Source organism: Lycorma delicatula, chromosome 1 (assembly GCF_047948215.1).
Source record: "Lycorma delicatula isolate Av1 chromosome 1, ASM4794821v1, whole genome shotgun sequence".
NCBI classification, from domain to species: domain Eukaryota; kingdom Metazoa; phylum Arthropoda; class Insecta; order Hemiptera; family Fulgoridae; genus Lycorma; species Lycorma delicatula.
In genome coordinates this window covers 197,926,299-197,946,772 of record NC_134455.1, presented here as the reverse complement: position 1 = coordinate 197,946,772, position 20,474 = coordinate 197,926,299, and the positions used below count along the sequence as shown (strand labels likewise).

Here is a 20,474-nt window from a genome sequence, read left to right as displayed (position 1 = left end):
AATGAAAAAGAATTGCAGTAACTATTAATTTATCAATATCTTATCTTTGTGTACCAACTTAAATAATTTTAATAGGAATGTCCCCATCAAATTCTGTAGCTAATTTATAAGGCTGAATTTACACACACACATATATATATAATAATAACTAAACTCTACTCTTTGGTTAGACAAATAAAAAAAACTATTCGTTAGAAAATCATCCAAATTAATAGAAAATTTTCTAATGCAATTAAAAAAAAAACAAAAACGGGAACCTAATTTCGTAAAAAGAAATATATTGGAAATGATCCACATTAAAAAGCATATAAATTCTATAATAGAATGGACATATCTGATTTAAGTAGTATATATGCTAATGTGTTTTAAATTAATAGATAAAAATGGGTTGTGTATTATTGGTTATTTGCTGGTTTTTGTTTTATTTTGGTTTTTAATTTAGGATTAATATTTTTCGGTTGGGTTGTAACTTAAACTCATTGGAATGGCGGTGGGTTTATATTTGGAAATAACATTTTTAGTATGGGGGTTTTGGTTTTTTTAAGATTAGGTGGGGGGGGGGGGGAGTTTATAAGTGTTTGCTGGTGGTGTTTTTTTTTATTTGTGGTTTGTCTGGATAAAGTACTACATCTTGGACGAAACGTCGAGGTTTTCTGCTTTTGTTATTTTGTTTGCTTGGTTGTTGACCTAACGAATTGTATTAGAAAATTTTCTATTAATTTGGATAATTTTCTAACTTATTTAGTTTATATATATATATATATATATATATATATATACAATTTTTCTAAAATTTCTAATTTTTTATTAGTATTTTCATGTTCAATATTTACTTTTTTGATTATTTCTGAATTAGTTATATTATGATTATTATTTATTAAATGGTCACCTACATTTGAGAAATGTATTTTTTTTTTAAATGATCTAAAATGTTCATTAAATCTTAAAAAGGAATCTTTAAAGGACCTATTCATTTTACTAGATTTTCACAATTGTTGCATTTAATTTTATAAATACCAGAAGAAACATATTTATTTTTTATTTTTTTAACACCAATAACACAGATCATTAATCAATTTCAAAACAGCCTCAAGATATATAATTACCAAAATTATTGATAAAGTAATTAAACCAAAGACAAATTTAGAATATAAATATAAAAAACAGGTACAAATTAATTAATAAATTAAAAATTAATAATAAAACTAAAATGATTAGCTTCAATATAACTAATATGTACCCAAATACACCCATTGATTGTACAATATTAATAATGGAAAACAAATTAATAAAAACAGGTGAAGACCAACAATTTATAAATATTATAACAATAATTAAAAATATATGTAAGCAGAATTATTTTGAATTTAATGGAACCTGTTATAGACAAGAAAATGTTTCACCAATGGGATTTCCCTTATTTGCTGTAATGTCAGAAATTTGAAAGTAAAATAGTCTATGGCATAAATCACATACATAAAATTTTATTATGGGTCAGATACGTGGATGATATTTTGAACCAGTTATAAACAACGAACATGAAGTAATTTTAAATAAATGAAATTCATATCACAAAACATTAAAATTTACAAATGAAATGAAACATAACAGAAAAATAAATTATTTAAACATAAATATTAAAATAAAAAAAATAATCAAACAATAACTGAAGTATATAAAAAACCTACCTCAAATGAAACCATTATAAACAAGAATTCTAATAATCATCCTTGGTTCCAAAAAAATTAATATTTTTAAAAACATGATAAATAGAGCAATAAAATACATAAACAATAAACAGGAATTGTATAAAGAAATAAATAGTATAAAAAATAAGGCTATAAAAATGGATATCATACGTCATTAATTGATAATATGTATAAAAAATAAAATTCAAAATTTTTCAATAATATAAACATTACTACATTAATACCTATATATAAAAATAAAAAATAATGAAAACATTTATATAAAATACTCTTCTACAAATAAAATTATAAAAAACATGATTGATGCATATAATGATAAAAAATATAAATCTGATAATCATATAATAAAACAATTAAAATATTATAATAAAAAAGTAAAAGATAAATATAATTCTTCCAGTGGTTATAAAATTAAATGCAACAGTTGCAAAAATATATATATTGGTAAAACAAATAGGACCTTTAAAGATAGATTTAATGAACATTTTAGATCATTTAAAAATAAAATAGGTTTCTCAAATGTAGCTGACCATTTAATAAATAATAATCATAATGTAACTAGCTTAGAAAATAATTTAGAAATAATTGAAAATGTAAATATTGAACGAGAAAATAGAAATAAAAAATTAGAAATTTTAGAAAAATTGTATATGTTTTTTTTAAATGTTATATTTTAATTCTTAACTTTCAATTTTAATTTGATAAAAAATATGAAATTACATATATTATCAAAAAATTTCTATATGTATTTTAAATGTCTTTGAGTTTAATATGTAATTTGATATGAAAATTAAAAAACAAAAACTTCAACTGAAGATGTGGGTTGCCACGAAAGCACTATTATGAAGTTATGAAAAAGTAGGTAAGTGTCAACCTCCATGGCGAGAGTGGTAGCGTCTTGGCCTTTCATCTGGAGGTTCCATGTTTGAATCCTGGTTAGGCATGGCATTTTCACACACTACAAATCATCTATCTCATCCTCTGAAGCAATTCCTAATGATGGTCTTGGAGGTTAAAAAAAAAGGTGTCAGTTTATTTCTATGCTTAGGTGGATTATATATACAATATTATTATTATCTTTTATGACGGCATAAGATTACTTTAGTCAGTCCATTAGCCAAGTCTCTTCAATTAGACTGATTGGGCCTTACGGTCCTCCCAGTACTTTTTCATGCATTCCGATCTTTGTGTCTTTTCTAGTGATGAAAATGTTTGTGTTTTGTTGGTGTTGTGAGTTTTTCCTTTTGATTGTGAAGTAAGTGTATTTGTTCGCGATTTTCTTGTTTAATTTTATCTTATCTGTGGTGTCTTCTGGTGTAAGGCCAATTTCCTTTTGATCCTCTCTTATTCTCTAATCCATCTGCATCCTGTCTTGATTTTTTTTGAGTCGAGATTGTACTGTACTGTTTCAGAAGTCTTGAATCTTGCATCCTCATGATATATTCAAAGAATCCTAGTATCCCTTTATGCATGGCATCAGTGATAGGTTCTAACTCTTTGTGCAAGACTTTGTTGGGCACAATTCACCACTGCCCATCTTTCTGATACTTCTTACTGATGCAGCTACTTCCAATTCTTCTTTTGATTTTCTGGAGTCTATCTGTCTTTGATTGTTTGTTCAGGTGGAAGAGTGTTTCTACTGCATTAGTGGCTTCTGGTTTTATATCTGTGTTGTAGTGTCTTATTTTTGCATTTATTGACAGACATTTTTTATTGCAAGTGTACCAGGTTAGTTTTTGAGCTTTAGCTAGTTTGTTTCTTCTTATTTGGGTCAATGTTTTTCATTTAGGTTGTTTGTTATTATTTCTCAGAGGTATTTAAACCAGGTTACTATTTTGATTTTATTACTGTTTATGGTACTTCTTTTAATTGTCTTGGTTTTTGGGGCATAATTTCTGTCTTTTTGAATGATGTTTTGAGGCCAATTTTATTTGCAAAGTTTTAAAGTTCTAATATCTATGCTTTAGCTTCATCAATGTTGTTTGCCAGCAATGCCAAGTCATCAGCAAAACCAAGACAGTTTGTTTGGATTTTTTGGTGTATTTTACTTTAGGAGGCATTTTTGAACAATTTTCTCATTACCATTTCTAAAGTACAGCTGAATAATAGTGGTGAGAGCCCATCACCTTGGTACAGTCTTATTTTAATCTCAAATGGTTGAGAGAGCTCGCCTCAGAATTTTACCTTTGACTTAATGTTTGTGATGGTCAGTTTTATCATGTTTATTAATTTGGTATGTAGTGCAAGGTGTCTTAGAATTTTTAGTGGGGATTCTCTATGGATGCAGTCAAAAGCTTTCTTAAAATTTACTAGTATTATCACCATGTCTCTGTTTCTTTTCCTGTTGTAATCCATTATTAGCTTGAGACTCATGATCTGGTCTAGACAGCTCCACCAGGGTCTGAAACCTCCCAGGTATTCTCCTAGTTCTTTCTTCAGTTGTGAACCAATCCTGTTGAGGATGATTCTTGAAAGAATATTGTATGTTGTGTCTAGGAGTGAGATTCCCCTGTAATTGTTAGAATCTCTTTTGTTCTCTATTTACTTCCTTGTACAAAGTAAAAGAAGTATTGTCACCGTGAAAAATTTTGCATCCTTGAATCCATTTTGACTAGTTTCAACGTGATATCTGTACATACATATATGTATGTATGTATGTATCTCGGATAACTGAAAAACGATAAGCCATAGGATGTTGAAATTTTGGATTTAGGTCTGTTGTAATATTTAGTTGTACACCGTTCCTTTTCATTGCAATTGACAGAACCAAAAGTGTCCAAAAAAGCTAAATTTGGATTTTGGACTTTTTCTTAACTGCAGTAATAAGCTCCCATTGAGAGCCTTTCAATGGTATATCATGGTACTTATTTTCATTGGTTCCAGAGTTGTAACCAAATAAAATTTTAATTAATGAAACATTTGAATCATAAGGGAAGGATACATCAGTTCAAATCAGACTTCATCTCCTTTTTTTAACTTTTTAATTTAAATATATTGGTTTATTAATAGTTATTAACCTCTCATTGTAAAAACCCCTTTAAAATAATTAATGTAAAATAATTCTTTGATAAATAAATGAAAAAATATCAAAGTTTTTAATGAAATAAAATTTTTTGAACTTTTCATTTAAAAACAAATGTGTAAATGTAATTTAATAGGCATATAAGGAAGTTATGTGTTCTCCACATCAGATTTTTTGTGTAGTGGATGGATGAGAGTTAAATATATATACATATATTTTTTTTCTAATTCAAATAATTCATTAACCATATTGACCACTGTGCTAATAAATTTAACATTAAATGAAATATAAATATAGGTGCTGGTGCCTAAGTTGGGGAGGGATCTGGCACTTCCCTCCTCATACCGGCTGCTGGCCATGATTGACTCACTTGCCAAGGTATTGGAGCGAATGATTCAACAGCGCATATCGAGAGCTGTGTAGGAGGTAGGCAGACTCTCTGCGAGGCAATTTGGCTATCATGGGGGTAGGCCTGCCTTGAATGCTATGGCAGGTATGTGCGAGACGGAGAGATCTATGAGAGACAGTGGAGACAGGATGGTTGTCCTGGTGACACTTGACGTGAAAAATGCATTTAATTGCATTTCTCACACTGCAATAATGCATTCCTTGGCGGCTTTTGATGTCCCGGAATATTTGATAAGAATGGTACAGTCGTATCTCACTGGGCGTAAGCTGATTTGTCAGGTGCAGTGCAGACTAGTTGGACAATGTCTAGATAGAGGAATGCCATAGGGGTTGGTCCTTGGACCGACCCACTGGAATGTCGCTTACAATGGGGTGTTTCAGGTTACACTGCCTCATGGAGTAGCCTTATATAGATATGCAGATGATCTTGCTATGGTGATTGACGCTAATATTTGGCGAGAGGCTGTCAGTAAAATTCGTGACACCTTCTCAGCAATCTGTGCCTGGGTGGCCAGTGTCGAGCTGGAGCTTGCACCAGGAAAAAACTGTGGCAGTTGTTATTACCTCTGCAAAAAGAAGGCCTGTACTGACTTTTGAGTTGGAAGGTAGGAAGATAGTCACGAGGCCGGCAATTAACTATCTTGGGATATGGATCGACTCCAGACTTAGGTTTGGAGTCCATGCCATTGAGGCAAGCGAGAAGGCTTAAAGGGTGCTGCAGTTGGTTGCCAGTCTCCTTCTGAACAGGGGTAGCCCACTAGCAATGCAGGAGGTTACTAGTCGGAGTGGCATATTCTGCTCTACTGTATGGAGCCGAACTGTGGGCAGGAGTAGCTGAGTATGGCAAGTACAGAGGGAAATTGGAGTCCTTTCACAGAGCCGAGCCGAACAGGCCTGCGGCTGAGTGCCAAGGGAGGTCTCCCAAACAAGCTGAAGTTGCCTTGGCGTGATGAATATGTGGGCACTTCGTTTTGGTGCCTGATGGCACTCGTTGCTTCAGAGAACATTTGCAGAATCGTATTGGTAAGTGCTGTTTTGTGTCCTTTTTGTTGGGTGTGCTTGTCTGTAAGTTGTGAAGTGTGTGTGTGTGTGCACTGTGGATGTTTATTATGACTGGCGGTTACTATGTTGTGTTCTTTTTGATGAGCTGTTTTGTGTGTTGATGACTGTTGCGTGGATTTAAGGGCCTGTTGGAGCTGGTGTGCATGTTTTGTTGGCACCTTTTTGTGGGCATTGTGCCTTTGGTTGTATTGTGTGTTGTTATGATGCACTGTTCTTGGTGTGTGTGTGTGTGTGTGTGTGTGTGTGGTGCTACTTTATTGCTAGTGGTGTGTGATTGTATGTGGGCATTTATCCCCTCCTGAAGTAATGCCACTTTAGCAGTTTCCAGGAGGGGTGATTAGCCTGGGGTGGAAGTTTAGTTGGTAGTGCGCAGATACACAGGCACACTTAATAACATATTGCGGAACCTGTTAATGAGCCCAACAGTGCCTTGGCACCCTTAATGGGGTTCCTCCACCTTGTTAACAAAAAGAAAGTATATATAGTTAAACTTACCACATTAATTTCAAAAGTCGATTTTGACAGGATATTTAGTTTTTATTCATCATTAGTCATTAGTAAATTCTACAATTACATTAAAACATATTTAATTATGATTTGAAAGTAGGTCGAAATTGTTTTTTGAAAATTTTGCAAAAAAATTTGTCCATAATAAATTTCAGGATTTTCAAAAAAACAATTTCAACAAACTAAAAAATCATAAATAAATATGTTTTAATGTAATTGTAGAATTTAATAACACCTGAAGATGTGGGATCCTGTAAAAATGAATTCTTGGAATTTATATGGTACATTTAGACATATCTATTTACTGTTTTTTGGTGGTTTACATTCAATTTAATATATGTATATATAATAAATCTAGAAGAAGATGATGAACTTAAGAAATTCAAGGAATGTAAATTTGGTTATGGTAAGATGATTAAAGAAAACTCCATACGAAGTCATGGCCCTGCCAATCTCCATGGGGAGAAAAAAATTCCATTTCCATATCTCATGCACAAGCTTCAAACTTATGTAGTTTTATTATTAAGCAAAAAAAAAAAGGCAAAGATAATACATGAGGCTGATTGCTGAGAATGAAGGATATATTACATGTTCAGTTAAAAGATTATTTCAGAAAAGAAAGGAAGAATCTTTAATAAGCTTCTGACTATTTTGATACAAGTTTAGTATTGGATGAAAGGTAATAACAGATTGTATACAGACAGTGGTGTATAACTACTATGGCTGATAGGATTAAACAGTACATATACCATATTCAGTAATATGTATTATTCAATGTTATAAAATTCAGCAGTTTTACAAACAATATAAGCTTAGATAATATATAATATTAACCATACACCTCAGGAATGGTCAACCTGAGACTGTACAAGACTATTTCATTTATATTCATACACATCATCCTCATTCATCCTCTGAAGTAATACCTTACAGTGGTTCTGGAGGCTAAACAGAAAAGAAAGATAATATATAACAACAACAAATCTGATACTAACGTGAGCATGTTGGAACATTGCTTGACCAAGTGCCATTGCTCATACACAATATTACTGGGTGTCCTGTTCGAACATATCCTGGTTCACATTCAAAACGAACTATTGTTCCATAACTTCTTCCACCGCCATTTAAAACAGTGGCATTTGCATGAGGAGTCTCTGGAAGTGGTGAACATTGCGATGCTGAAAAATTAAAAAAAAACAATTATTACATTCTTAGCACTATGATAAACAGATTATCTAGTTATCAATAATTTGAATAACTTGTTCTACTACATAATTTATTCCCACAGCATCTCATGATAATATTTAAATTTTAAGTGACTAGTGGAACAAAGATAAGTAAGAGAATTTATTAAAATTATCTTTATAAAAATTAATTATGGCAAACATAATTTTTTAAATTCCTGTTTATTTCATGAATATGGTATAACATACCTTCCTTGGAGGTTGTGTACAATATACTTTTCTATAAATTAATAATAATAATAATAATATAATATATTAAAAGAAACATGAAATTGACAAATTTGTAAAAGGAAGTATGATAACATCAAATGTTCATATTGTTAACCAGCAGTCTGAATATACATTTCAGCTTGGAAAATTACAGGTGAGATTGCACTTACAACACTGTTGGCCTGTTCTTGATTTCTTTGGTCAGAGAATTTACATTCTCTGACTTCTACAAGTACGGAAACATTTTTATATATTCCCAAAAAAAGAAATTGTGGGGATTCTTACCAGGTGCGATCTGGTTGGTTATGGTTGTAATCCAATCCATTGATTGAGAAATTTTGAGATGATGAATAATAAGACAAGACAATGAGATGGTGTTTCATCATGCTGAGAATACATAAAAGTCTGTATCATTAATAATACATCTCCAAAGGATGTGGTCTCTCATTCTGAAGAAATTTTAATTAACCATACATGTGAATCTGCCAGTGAAATACAAGCTGCATTAAGAATATTACCTATTCTACTATACCAGAAATTTATTGAAAAACTATGCTGGTAGTTAATTTCAGTATGAGGATTTGACTTTTGTACGTGAAGATTGTTACCATTCTACAAAATATGTACTCTTTGTACTTTTAATAACTTGTTGCTTCATCTTTGAAGAGTATTTGTGAGGAAATAGACATTATTTTTTATTAATCATACAATAATTTGGTCACAGATTCCTCTGACAGTTCAGTTTCTTAAAGATGTTCAATAGGTGAAGGCAATATGGATACAGACCATCATGTAATGTTTACTGTATAACAATATGAGGAATTTACCAACCAATTACTAATATTAGGGCTTTACTATATCAAAAGTAAAACCTCTTCTTTTCAATTTTGGTATTACTGCAAATAATCCTTCTTTCTGCAGCATTTTGAGGATTTATAAATACCTACAATGAATCTTTCAGCTGAGAAATTGATGATATTCCTCAACACCTTGGCACCATTACCATTACAATAATTATAAGTGAAATTTACAAGTTTCTCATTTGTAAAATAATAGGGCATTGTTATTTTACTGTTCCTAATATATTACTTTCTTTGTATGCCAGTTTGAAGTTTTATTTAACAAATTTGTTCATAACTATAAATGATCTCTTAATTTGTTAATTGTTTATGTTTTAATTAGGAGGTATTTCTTTATCAACTTTATGTGTTAATATGGTTATATAATCAATTCTTTTTGTGCTTTGTTATTAAGTAGTTAATTTAATTTATAATTAAAATGATATTAAGTTACTAGTAACTTAATATGATTAAGTTTTTTCTGGTCTTTTTATCACACGAAAATATTTTTTATAATTTCACAGTTAATCTGAATTTATTATATTTTTGTCTTTTATGTTTTTCCTGAATTATGTGTAAGTTTTTAACTTACACATTCATAAAAAACATATGTTAACTATAACACTATAAAATATAAAACTTTTAATTAATTATGCAAACAAAAAATAGAATTTTTAATAATATACCCTGAAGAATCAAACATGAATCAAATGTAATAAAAATTATTGTAGTATAAAACGGTTATGATTACAGATTTACTTCAAAATTAAATTAATGCATTAACATAAAAAGTAAATAATAAACACAGTTCAAATTAAAAAATACCAAACACACACGCACACAAAAAATAATTACAGCAAACTAGGTAAGATTATGAATGCATATGGTAAACAAAAATTCAAATTGGCATATAAAACAATAAGCCATTTTTTAAAAACAACAATAAAAAATAGAATTTAAAACTGAATAAAAAATCAGCAAGTTATTTTACTACCGTAAAATTTTTCTTATATTAAAATGATTGTATTTTATACTATTTTTTTTAACCCTTCCCTGGAACCCTTCCCTTTTAACAATAAATAGATATTTCCTAAATAATATACAATAGCTAGAAATGTAGATTAGTCTAGACTTCTTAGAAACTACACAGTTTATATTTATACTTTAGAACCATACCAAGACATGTAGGTAACTTTTCCCATCGTCCGTCTGCAAGACATGAAACTTTCTCAATAGGTGATCCTGATGGAAAAGCAAATCCTGCATAGCACTGGTATAAAGCTTCACCACGATAAGTAACATTAGAGGATCCAATTGAAAATCCATTATCAATCTGCGGTACTGGTCCACAATATACCTCTAATAAACAAAGCAATCATTAAAAACAGCGAAAAAACCCACTAATTGTTATTATTATTGTTTTTTTTTTGTTATTCTAATCTTTAACTTATTTTAAAACTTAACATAAACAAAGTTGTTTTGTAATGTATTATTATGCAGTCTGTGAAACTTAGCTCATACAGTTTGTTTTAACAATTGTTACACATACAATAATAATAAATATTATAAATACAACTATAGTAATTACATTACTATAAGTTGTAATTGCAACTTTTTTCTTAAGTTTCAATTAGCCTAAATATTATAGTTAATAACTGTCAAATATTTATATTACATTGTTCTAGCTATGAAATCCATTGAAATTCTTTCCCCTCAAAAATTTGATTTAATAATTCTTAGGATTATAATATGTGATCAAGTGTATATTTTCAAAAAATTATTTACTGTTATTACATAATGTAATGAAAATTCCATACAGATGAAATTGCACTTATCATCTGTCATTTCACTGGTTTTTACACTTCTCCATTCTATGATCAGTCTTAGCAAAATGTGACATTTTTGTTACATGACCATAAATCTTTATTACTTTTATTTAAAAATTTCTAACTTAAGCTCTGTCTAGATAATCCTTTGAGACCAGCAAAAATAAAAATAATATTATATCAAAAAACTTACCAATAAATAAACACCCAGCAATTCAAAAGTTATTCTGAAGTACAATCCCTGTTTTAAAAATAGCAATATACTAATACTAAAGTTCAGAACTGCAGATTACAAAAATGGCTCATTGCATTGATGTTAGTAGTGCCACTTCATTCATAGACCTTCACCATTTAAGTACAACTTTCTACACCCTCACTCATTTGTTATACATTGTCCTTGCTTGGGATTATTATGCTTGACTGATCATTTTCCCCTTGTTCCTTAGATTCACAGTTTTAATATTACTCATTCCCATTATGTTTGATTTCTCCAATCAGTATTTCAGCTACTGCTGGGTCTGGATGTGTGTGTATATGCAAATATAATTATTGCTACTGGCTTGTCAGGCCTGATGTAGATGCATTGTAACAGTAAATGAACCTAGTAAACATGTAGTCTGAAACAGACTCAGGTCGACCACTCCCAAGATGTGTGCTTAATTGAAACCCATCACCAAAGAACACTGGTACCGACAGTCCAGCATTCAAATCCATATAAAAAATACTGCTTTTGCAAGTACTCAAACCTTAGAATTCTCAACTTCAAGTTGAGAATTAAAATCAGCTAATTTTGTGAAGACAAGTTTAACCACTAGACTAACCTGTTATACGTTTCGTTATACATTATTTAATAATAATTTAGTTATTTATATTTTACTCTACCATGTAGACTAGAGGCAGAGTCCATTTTAATTATTAGTAATAAAGTTCATTCTTTTGTTTACTGCATTTGTTTCATTTTTTTTTAAATTAGTAAACATATGTAATTAATTTTCTTAATGCTTCAATTATTTTACAATTTTAGATTTTTTATATATATTTCAACAATTTTTTAAGTAGTTCTAGATAAAACAAGCGGGTGCAGTATGAAGAAGTATAATTAAATTAATAATGAAAATTCTTTCTTTAAACATCTTATTCAATGAAGATTGCTTTTGAAGTAATGTCAGTACTAACTCAAAGCAAAAAGCAAAAATGTCAGTGCAAAGCAAAAGCAAGCATTGGATGATGTGGAAAATGTGATTTGAAATTTACCTAGAGAGGGAAAGCAAACAATGCTTCCATTTAAAAAAAAAAAGAATAAATCAATAATATAAAAATAAATAAATATCGTAATTGCAAGGATTATTCACAAAGCAGAAGAAACTTGGGTTAATACATTAAAATTAGCTGCTTGGTGAAAAATACATGATTCACCATGCCGCACATAAAAATATTAAAAACAATATTATTTATACCATTATTTCCGAATACATATTAAACATAAAATATTTATGTTCTATACAAATAAAGTACATAATTATCCGCTACTTGTGTTTATCCTTTATGGTACTTGTACATTCTCAATTTATTAAAAAGATTTTACTGCTTGTATGTGGTAATTCCTAAGAAAACGAAAATGACTACAGTGTAGTCCTGGCTGTGTATGCTGATGATAATATTAATCTATTGGAATGCCAAGGAGGACTAATTGGGAGATTTCACTAATATGAATTCAATAATTTTGTGTACTTAAATAAATACAACAATACATTTTCACTATTTTAAAATGTTTATATAAAATTAAGAAATTCAACAGAAGGCACCTGTAAAGGTAGTTTTCAGCTAGAGCAGGCAGTACCCAGAGTACATATATCTTAGCACTGTTTTCTTAATTTATTAAAGTAAAATTGATAAATGAAAGTAATTACAATTTTACAGGTCCAAGGATAAGGTAAGGTTTTCTTCAAAGTTAAATAAAGTTTAAATATTTTCCAAGCATCTAGGAGTAAAATTTTTTCTAGCCTAAAATCATTACCTACAAACTACTGGTATTTTTTTTTCTTTAAGAAAAGGGATATTTTCATAATGTTAAATTATTTATAAGTTTTTATATCAGTTTTATTTTCTTACCTTGACATCTTGGAATGTAGGAAATTGACCAGTTTCCTCCAGGTAAACAAACTGTTGTGATTTTATTGCTCCCTGTTGCAAACTCTTGACCAACTGGACATGTAAATAAGACTGAAGTACCAAATGCTGTATCTCTGTTAGATGCCAAAGCACCTTCTCCTGATCTTAAAACAGGGCAATCTGTAGAAAAAATTTGAATTACATTATTAAATTGTTGTCTCTTTATGATGTGTTTGTATAATGAATGTAAAGAAGATTATAAAAATTCACTAAACACTACAGAAATATCCAATTCTAATAAAAAGTAATAAAAACATTAGAAAAAATATTTTGTATTTTTTTCTGTTGAAGATTAAACTAAATATTATTGTAACAACTTTTTATTAGAGTAAAAGGTGAAACAAACCTGCAGAAAATGTTGCACGCCATCCTTTACTGTTATGAAGAGCATCAGTGTTAAAACGTACTAGCATCTGACCACTTGAAGCCGTGAGTGTAATTTTTGGTGCAGTGTTTCCAGTAAATCCATTTCCTGGATGAAGTCTTAATCCACTTGTACTTGCTCCATCAAATACCTAAAATTATTATTTTTTTTATATTAATATACTTTAAAGCAATACCAATTGAAAAAGAGTAATCATGAAAATAAAATAAAAAATGAAATAAAACCTTTTTACAGAGAAACCTTACATTGACTCATGTTTTACAAAACAATATCAAAAAAATTTAGAAGAGTTCATAAAACATTTATTAGGATAGAAGTGAAAGAAAACTAATTTGTTTTATTCTGATTGCAGAATTTGCTGTTAGAAATGACTTTATGTGTACTGAATCTTATTGTAAAAGGATTTTTCATATGTTTCTTATTACATATCCAGTGTCAATTGCAGGACTGAGATAAAGAATTTGATACACTGATAAAAACAGAAAATCTGTTTCAGAGTTATATGTACAGCCATATGAAGTCATCAAACTCTTAACTTCCATCTTCAGAAGAGTGATATGATGTGCTTTGTGCTCTGAGAAAAAGCACTGTAAAGTGCAGAAATTGTGAATGTGTGAAATTGTTTCCTTAATTTTCAGCTTCAATTAACAAAAGTGCATAACTTTCGTGAATAAACAATGTTCTTGACATAAGAACAAATGAAGAAATCATATGGTTAGGCCACTTTGGCCTGCCCATATATTTGGAAATTTCCCTAGTGCCTTGCTTTAAGCTATTAAACTATACTACTACAAAAAAAATTGTCATTGTTTCTTTCTATCATGGATATGATAAAAATGGATATAAACAAACCCAGGTCATGACAACAAAATGGATATGGTACGAAAATTTTAGTGTTACGTTAAAATCCTTTGCAATATTTATTTTTGTTTTTAAATTTTATGGAAAAAAAATTATATATATACACAATAAAATGATAAAAACACTATTACTAGCTGACAATTGCACGGTCCAAAACAAAAATAATTCAATGATTTGTCACCTATGTTAGTTTCACAGAAAAATCTCAAACTGGTTATTACTGTTAGGTAAAAACATTTTGATTTAGTTAAGCCTCTGATATCCTTAAAAGAAAATTCTGTGTAGCCCTATTTCAGGTCCTTACAATAACTTTTCAATCGAAAAAAGTCCACTCCACTACTCTACTTGTGGCTAAGGATGGAGAAGGGAGATGTTTATGTACATATCAGTTTATGACTGACATTGTTCTATGGTTGATTGTCTGATCCAGCAACAGAATTCTAAAAGTTTTGATACTAGAGGAATTTCATAACAAAAGACGATTTTGTCAAAAACAAGGCCAATGGAAGATGGTACTTCACAAAGATCAGATCAAATGAGCCTTCAGCACCAAAAAAGTAGATAAAGGAAAAATCTCTACTTTAAACTTAAAGAAACATTTAATCTTTTCATTACCATGGTACATACCAGACATTGCCAGAAGAAATTTAAATAAATTTGGCTAAACTCATACCTCTAGGTTTTTTCATCTTTTTTTTTTAAATTGTAAAATTTATTGTACATTTTTTAAAGATCTCTTAATAGTGCATGAGAAAATTCAGAGAGAATGGTTGTTTCCATAGTTGTACATCAGACTAATTTACTTATCAAGTATTATGTACTACACACCTAACTTACTAAGTAAGCAGTTTTGTATGAATTATTATTATTTTTACTTTCTTGGTTATATAGTTATACTGTACAGATATAATGTATACTATATTAAGGAAAGTACACTAATTAGGTTAAAATTTGCATCTCAGGGTTTTAACACACCTTGACGTTTCATGACCTCCTCTAACTGACCTTTCATGATCCCCAACTCTAACTAAAAAACACATTTTAGCATTGAAAAATTTCAGAAGGGTGTATGTATGTTTATATTCATGTAATGCTGGCCTGTTTTTTGCTTAGTATCTCCAGAATGAATGGATCAGTTTGAATGAAATTTGGAATAATGATTTCTGTTTATGGAACATTGATGCCATTTAATTTTCGTCAATAGGACAAAGATACTAACATTACGGGCCCCATACTCCAGAAGTGTACTTAACAATAGGTAAATTTGTTTATATAATTAATTGCACCTTAAGTAGTTAAGGTGATACTTTCTGATGGTGTACAGTTTAATTCAAAACCCCATAATGGGTTGGGGGACAAAAAACCCTTTTTTCTTTATTAACATTTTTGAACTCAAGGTCACATTCTTGTACTAATTGGATGATTCCACTTTATTAATATATCATATCACTTTGGTTATGTGTTTATGGATTATTTCATTCAAAGATGGAAGATAATAAATCTAACACGTTTGCTTTTTTTCATCAGTTATCATTTTGTTTGATGTTTTTAGACTGGACTGATTTTTATAAAATTTTGTACATTGACTTCTATATGTAGGTCATTGATATCATTTAATATTGTTATTAAATATCCTCCTCCTTGACAATTAATCAAGAAGGTAGGAAGATATGATCACCATGTGTTTCATATCTCAAAATTTTACTCAGAGTTGAATAATTCTTTTGTCTAATTTTTTATTCACATACTTATATATTTAAAGTTCCAGTTAACTTTAAAATAGATCTTAATAAACTGTAGAGGGCAAAACCCTCAGTAGGCAGAGTTCCAACTTCTTTCCAGATTTTTTTTTAATTGTACAGTTATAAAGAGAAGAAGACAGTGAATCTGATGTAATTGAAATATACTTCCGAGTATAGCAAGAGTATTAGCAAGTTACAAAAATTAAATTTAATATAAAGTACATACTAGTTGCAATCTATTATTTGCTTATATAGATGCTTACATAGATAGTATGGCAGAATATTAGTAACTTTAGCATATTTTTTCTACTTTAAAAAGATAAAAAATGAAGGTCAATATTAGAATATAAAATAATTTTATACTAATTACTAAACATTTTTTTAATACAAACAATAAAAAGCCAATTATTTCACTTATATTCAGTTTTTTTTTTTTTTTTATTTATATTGAAAAAGCACGTTAATTTATTAAAAGAAAATGCTTTTAAACAAAATTAGTAGTAATAAAAATATAATTATATTCAATAAATGTCACGCCCTGGCCAACAAGCATTGCAAAAGGAAAAACACTCAATCCTTTATCTAAGTAATAAAAATAAGACCTAGCACATTGATAAAATGTTAGAAAAAAGTATAACCTTCAAGAAAAATATATATGTAAATACTTAAAACATGTCTGTTAAAAAGACAGTACATTTAAAATATAAGAACAGCTACATCCATGTGTTTGTAGCATGGAAGTCCATGAATTTACAAAGACTTATTATTAGCAAATTATTCATAACATACTCTTTAATAACTTCTGTAATATGTTGGTTGGTATTAATAATTTTACTAAATATTTTTTCCTTACGTTATTAAGAAAATTTATTTTCTTATTAAATTAGTAATTTTTAATTAAAGGAATAAGCAAAATGAAGAACAAGAGTTATAAAGCTACAAAATAACTATACTATTTCTCTGTTACTACTCTGTATGCTCTTAACACACACTATAACTCATTTAATGCACTTACTACTTCACATACTATACGTACTGTAACTATTGTTCAATTAAAACTTCACCATTATAAAAGAAATATGTAACACTGCCAGTATATTACTAAAGGAAAATTTTAATGCGCTGCATAATAATAATATAACATAAAATAATTGGTTTTTTTGCACAAAAAAAATCATAATTCAAATAAAGAATTTTAAATAAATTAAGATCATATGACATAAATTAATCTAAAGAAAAATAATTTTATCAGTTCTATTTGGAATAAGGTACAAAAGAAGTCGGAATCCAGTATTCTTAAATAATCCATCATGTTACATTCTTTAATGACAAAGGGAAGATAATTAGATTAACTGTATAATTAGAAAATATAAATAATTATAACGAACAAGGATTAATTTTAATAGGCTAAAATTGTCCAGTCACCAAACTTACCTGTACAGTATCTGAGTTATGGACATCAAATGTATTAAATCGAAGTGAAAGTGGTCCATTATTAGGGTTTTTTATTCGTAACAAGCATTCTTGATTACTAGGATAAGGCGCTAAACCATATGCTGGTGAAGTTAGACTACCATTTGTTGCTAATACAGTTGCTCTGCAACCTAATAACATAACATAAACAACTACATAAAAGAAATCAATGATTACTATTAAACAAATACCAATTTCATTAGTAAAATTATACTAATGTAATTTCTACAAATCAATAGGAAAAATGAATACAAATAATGCTTGAAATTTAATAACTAATCACAAACATGTTCAGTTTGATGAATTTTATCATCAGGATTGTATACTGTATGTAAATTTATGATTAACAAATATTATTATATGAAAGTTATTTTTGTTTCTGACAAAGGCTGACAGAGATGCTACTAAACTTGTTCAGATAAAGCTTTATACTAATATTCAATAAACATAATTGTACACTAAACAAGTATAATTAATTTTAAAACAAGTATGTTGTATTTGTTATTAGTTACCAATATTTTAAAATTATTACTGATTTTTAATTTGGTAGTATACGTGTAATATCTAGAAGAAAGAATAAAAATAGCCATACATTATCTACACATACTATTTAATTTTGGTAAGGTTATTCAGTAAACTATCATGAATAGCTGCCTACTGAATTATAATAAATTAAAGAGGAGTAAGGGGTTGAGCTTACTCATCAGATGCATAGTTTAATCACTGACTAGACTTGTAGAATCTCCAGATAAAATTTCTTAAATCCATAGGCAAAGCAATCCATAAGCACAGGAAGCAGCTGCTCTGAAACTACTTTGCTTCCCTACCCTGGGAGATGGGGTCAGTGTGCCAGCTGACTCAACCTATGGTACCTTCTAATGAAAGAAGGTATTAAAGTTAGTTATGGAAGAGGAAAATAAATCCAGAAAAGATCCATAAGTCCTTAGATGATCAGGAAAGTTTTCTCGAGAACAGAAAAATACAAATCCATTTTCATTTTTCCCCAAACATACACACTGAATAATTAAAGACATCTGAAGCAAAAGGTATCAGTGAACCACGTGTGGTTTTAACTCAATAAATATATATTTAAAGATTTAGGTTTTAGTTAACCCTTAACCAGACACAACAGATGCTTACACTTACATTTATTAGTGATTTTATATCACAGTATGAACAACAAAACGCGAACAAGTGAAGCTAATCTAAATAGAAATAAAAAGAGCCCTAAATACAAACAAAAAAGAATTTTCATTGTTTGTTGTAACAGTAATACATTTCAACAGAGTTTAGACTGCAGCTTTAATGATATGTAAAATTCTGTGATAGTATTTAGGTTACAATTAGTATTATTCCAATATACCTATTAATAACATTTACTTATTAGAAGAAATTATCTCATCAAAAAAATACCATTGTGAAAACTTTTTATCAGCTAATAATAAATAAAATGGTATCATAATTTCATAGAATATCATATAGCTAAATCAATTAACAAGTAATAAGTTCAGTACTTTCATGATGCAATTTAGTACTAGGAGAGGATGTTATCATTCCATATGAAATCTGAAATTGTGATACAACAATTTTTTTTCATTTTAAATTCACCAAATGTTGATGTGGACATAAACATGGCATCTCTGCATTGGTTTGACAAGAAAGGCTCTAAATGATATTATTTTGTCAAAACTGAGTTTTATATAGTATATGACTATGCTAGTTGAGCTTAATTCACAAATACAACTCTTATCATTATAACATTAAAAACTTATGGAAGAATGTTCAATAGAAAGTTATCAATAGACACACAATTTTTTTTAAAAACCACTTTTTGGACTTGGGAACCTCAAAATGGATATTACCAAACATCCATATCATAATCATAAATCTGTCACAAGGTAGTTAAACATTTTCCTTCTTTACTGACCGAATTCAAGTTGAACTAGAAATAAGTCAATTTTACTGATATAAAAGCGCAATATAAAAATTGGTAATTAAGTTTGATTTGAATTATTTTTCTTCAAAAGGTTATTTAGAAGAATTTAAAAAAATTATAAACTTAATACAAAATTATATTTTATGTTAAAGGATCTAATCCTAAATTTCCTAGTGGCATAACACTTACAAGCATAGAAAGATAACAAAAAAACAAAAATAACAATTTTTAATTTACATGCTTTTAAAGCCAGAGCCGCATTCATGTAAATTTATGGTACATACATTATTTTTTCCTGGGCGCACAATGCAGTGTAGTTATCAATGCCTAGGCAGAAAATCATTATAGTAAATAATTAAAAATTAACAATCAAAATTTACCTTAATAATTAAACAGATTAAAATGCCTATGCAGTATGTTTAATGTGAAATAAAAACGATATTAAAAATCTAAAATAAAACAACAAAATTGCCATAAATCAAAAGGTAAAAACAGATTACAGTTTTACTTAAATTTTTAAATACAGATGCATGGCCATAAGAAATTGTATGACATTAGTTAACTTCAATACAATGTTGCCTAAGATATTTCAGATGTTAGCCTCTAGCTTAAACTTCCAATGCAATGCCGCATATCAGGTACAATCCACAAGGATACCGTTAATTGGCAGTGGCAGCGAACACAGATGGGTGCATCAGTCTGACTCATGAGGTGTCTATTAATAATTTTAGTGTGTCCTATTCAACAGCAAATAATAACCTCCTCTTAATGGTTATTCCTGCATGAGGAACTCAACAGGGAAACAGTGTTCTTAGTTAGACAAAGTTTATTGTTGTTGCATTCCATTCACTTTGCCACTCATCTCAGACCACTCTCTTAAGAAAACAGACAAGGTCATCAGAAAAAAATACAATTAGTGAAAGGAGCTGATCATGTGCGCATGATCAGCACACTCATTGCCTGAAATTCCAATACGGCTGGGGATCCAGCAGAAGCTTACACCTACCTAAGGATTCAGTAATATAAATTAAGAATTTATTTTGAAATATCTTGAACTTTGTCATCTCAGAAATGATAG

The 20,474-nt window shown here is 29.3% G+C and overlaps 1 protein-coding gene across 2 annotated transcripts in view; it reads right to left on the bottom strand.

Annotated features, from left to right (window-relative positions):
* uif (sushi, von Willebrand factor type A, EGF and pentraxin domain-containing protein uif) overlaps window positions 1-20,474 on the bottom strand; it is a 382,421-nt gene that overhangs the window by 159,664 nt on the left and 202,283 nt on the right. For both annotated transcript variants that reach the window (XR_012756945.1, XM_075370063.1), the window contains exons 11-15: window positions 17,422-17,591; window positions 13,346-13,514; window positions 12,940-13,119; window positions 10,178-10,360; window positions 7,704-7,886 (exon numbers count right to left, since the gene is read on the bottom strand). Coding sequence is in view for 1 of the 2 variants with exons in the window: in XM_075370063.1 (XP_075226178.1) it covers window positions 7,704-7,886; window positions 10,178-10,360; window positions 12,940-13,119; window positions 13,346-13,514; window positions 17,422-17,591 (885 nt within the window). In the remaining variant the exon portion in view is untranslated. The remainder of the gene's footprint in view (window positions 1-7,703; window positions 7,887-10,177; window positions 10,361-12,939; window positions 13,120-13,345; window positions 13,515-17,421; window positions 17,592-20,474) is intronic.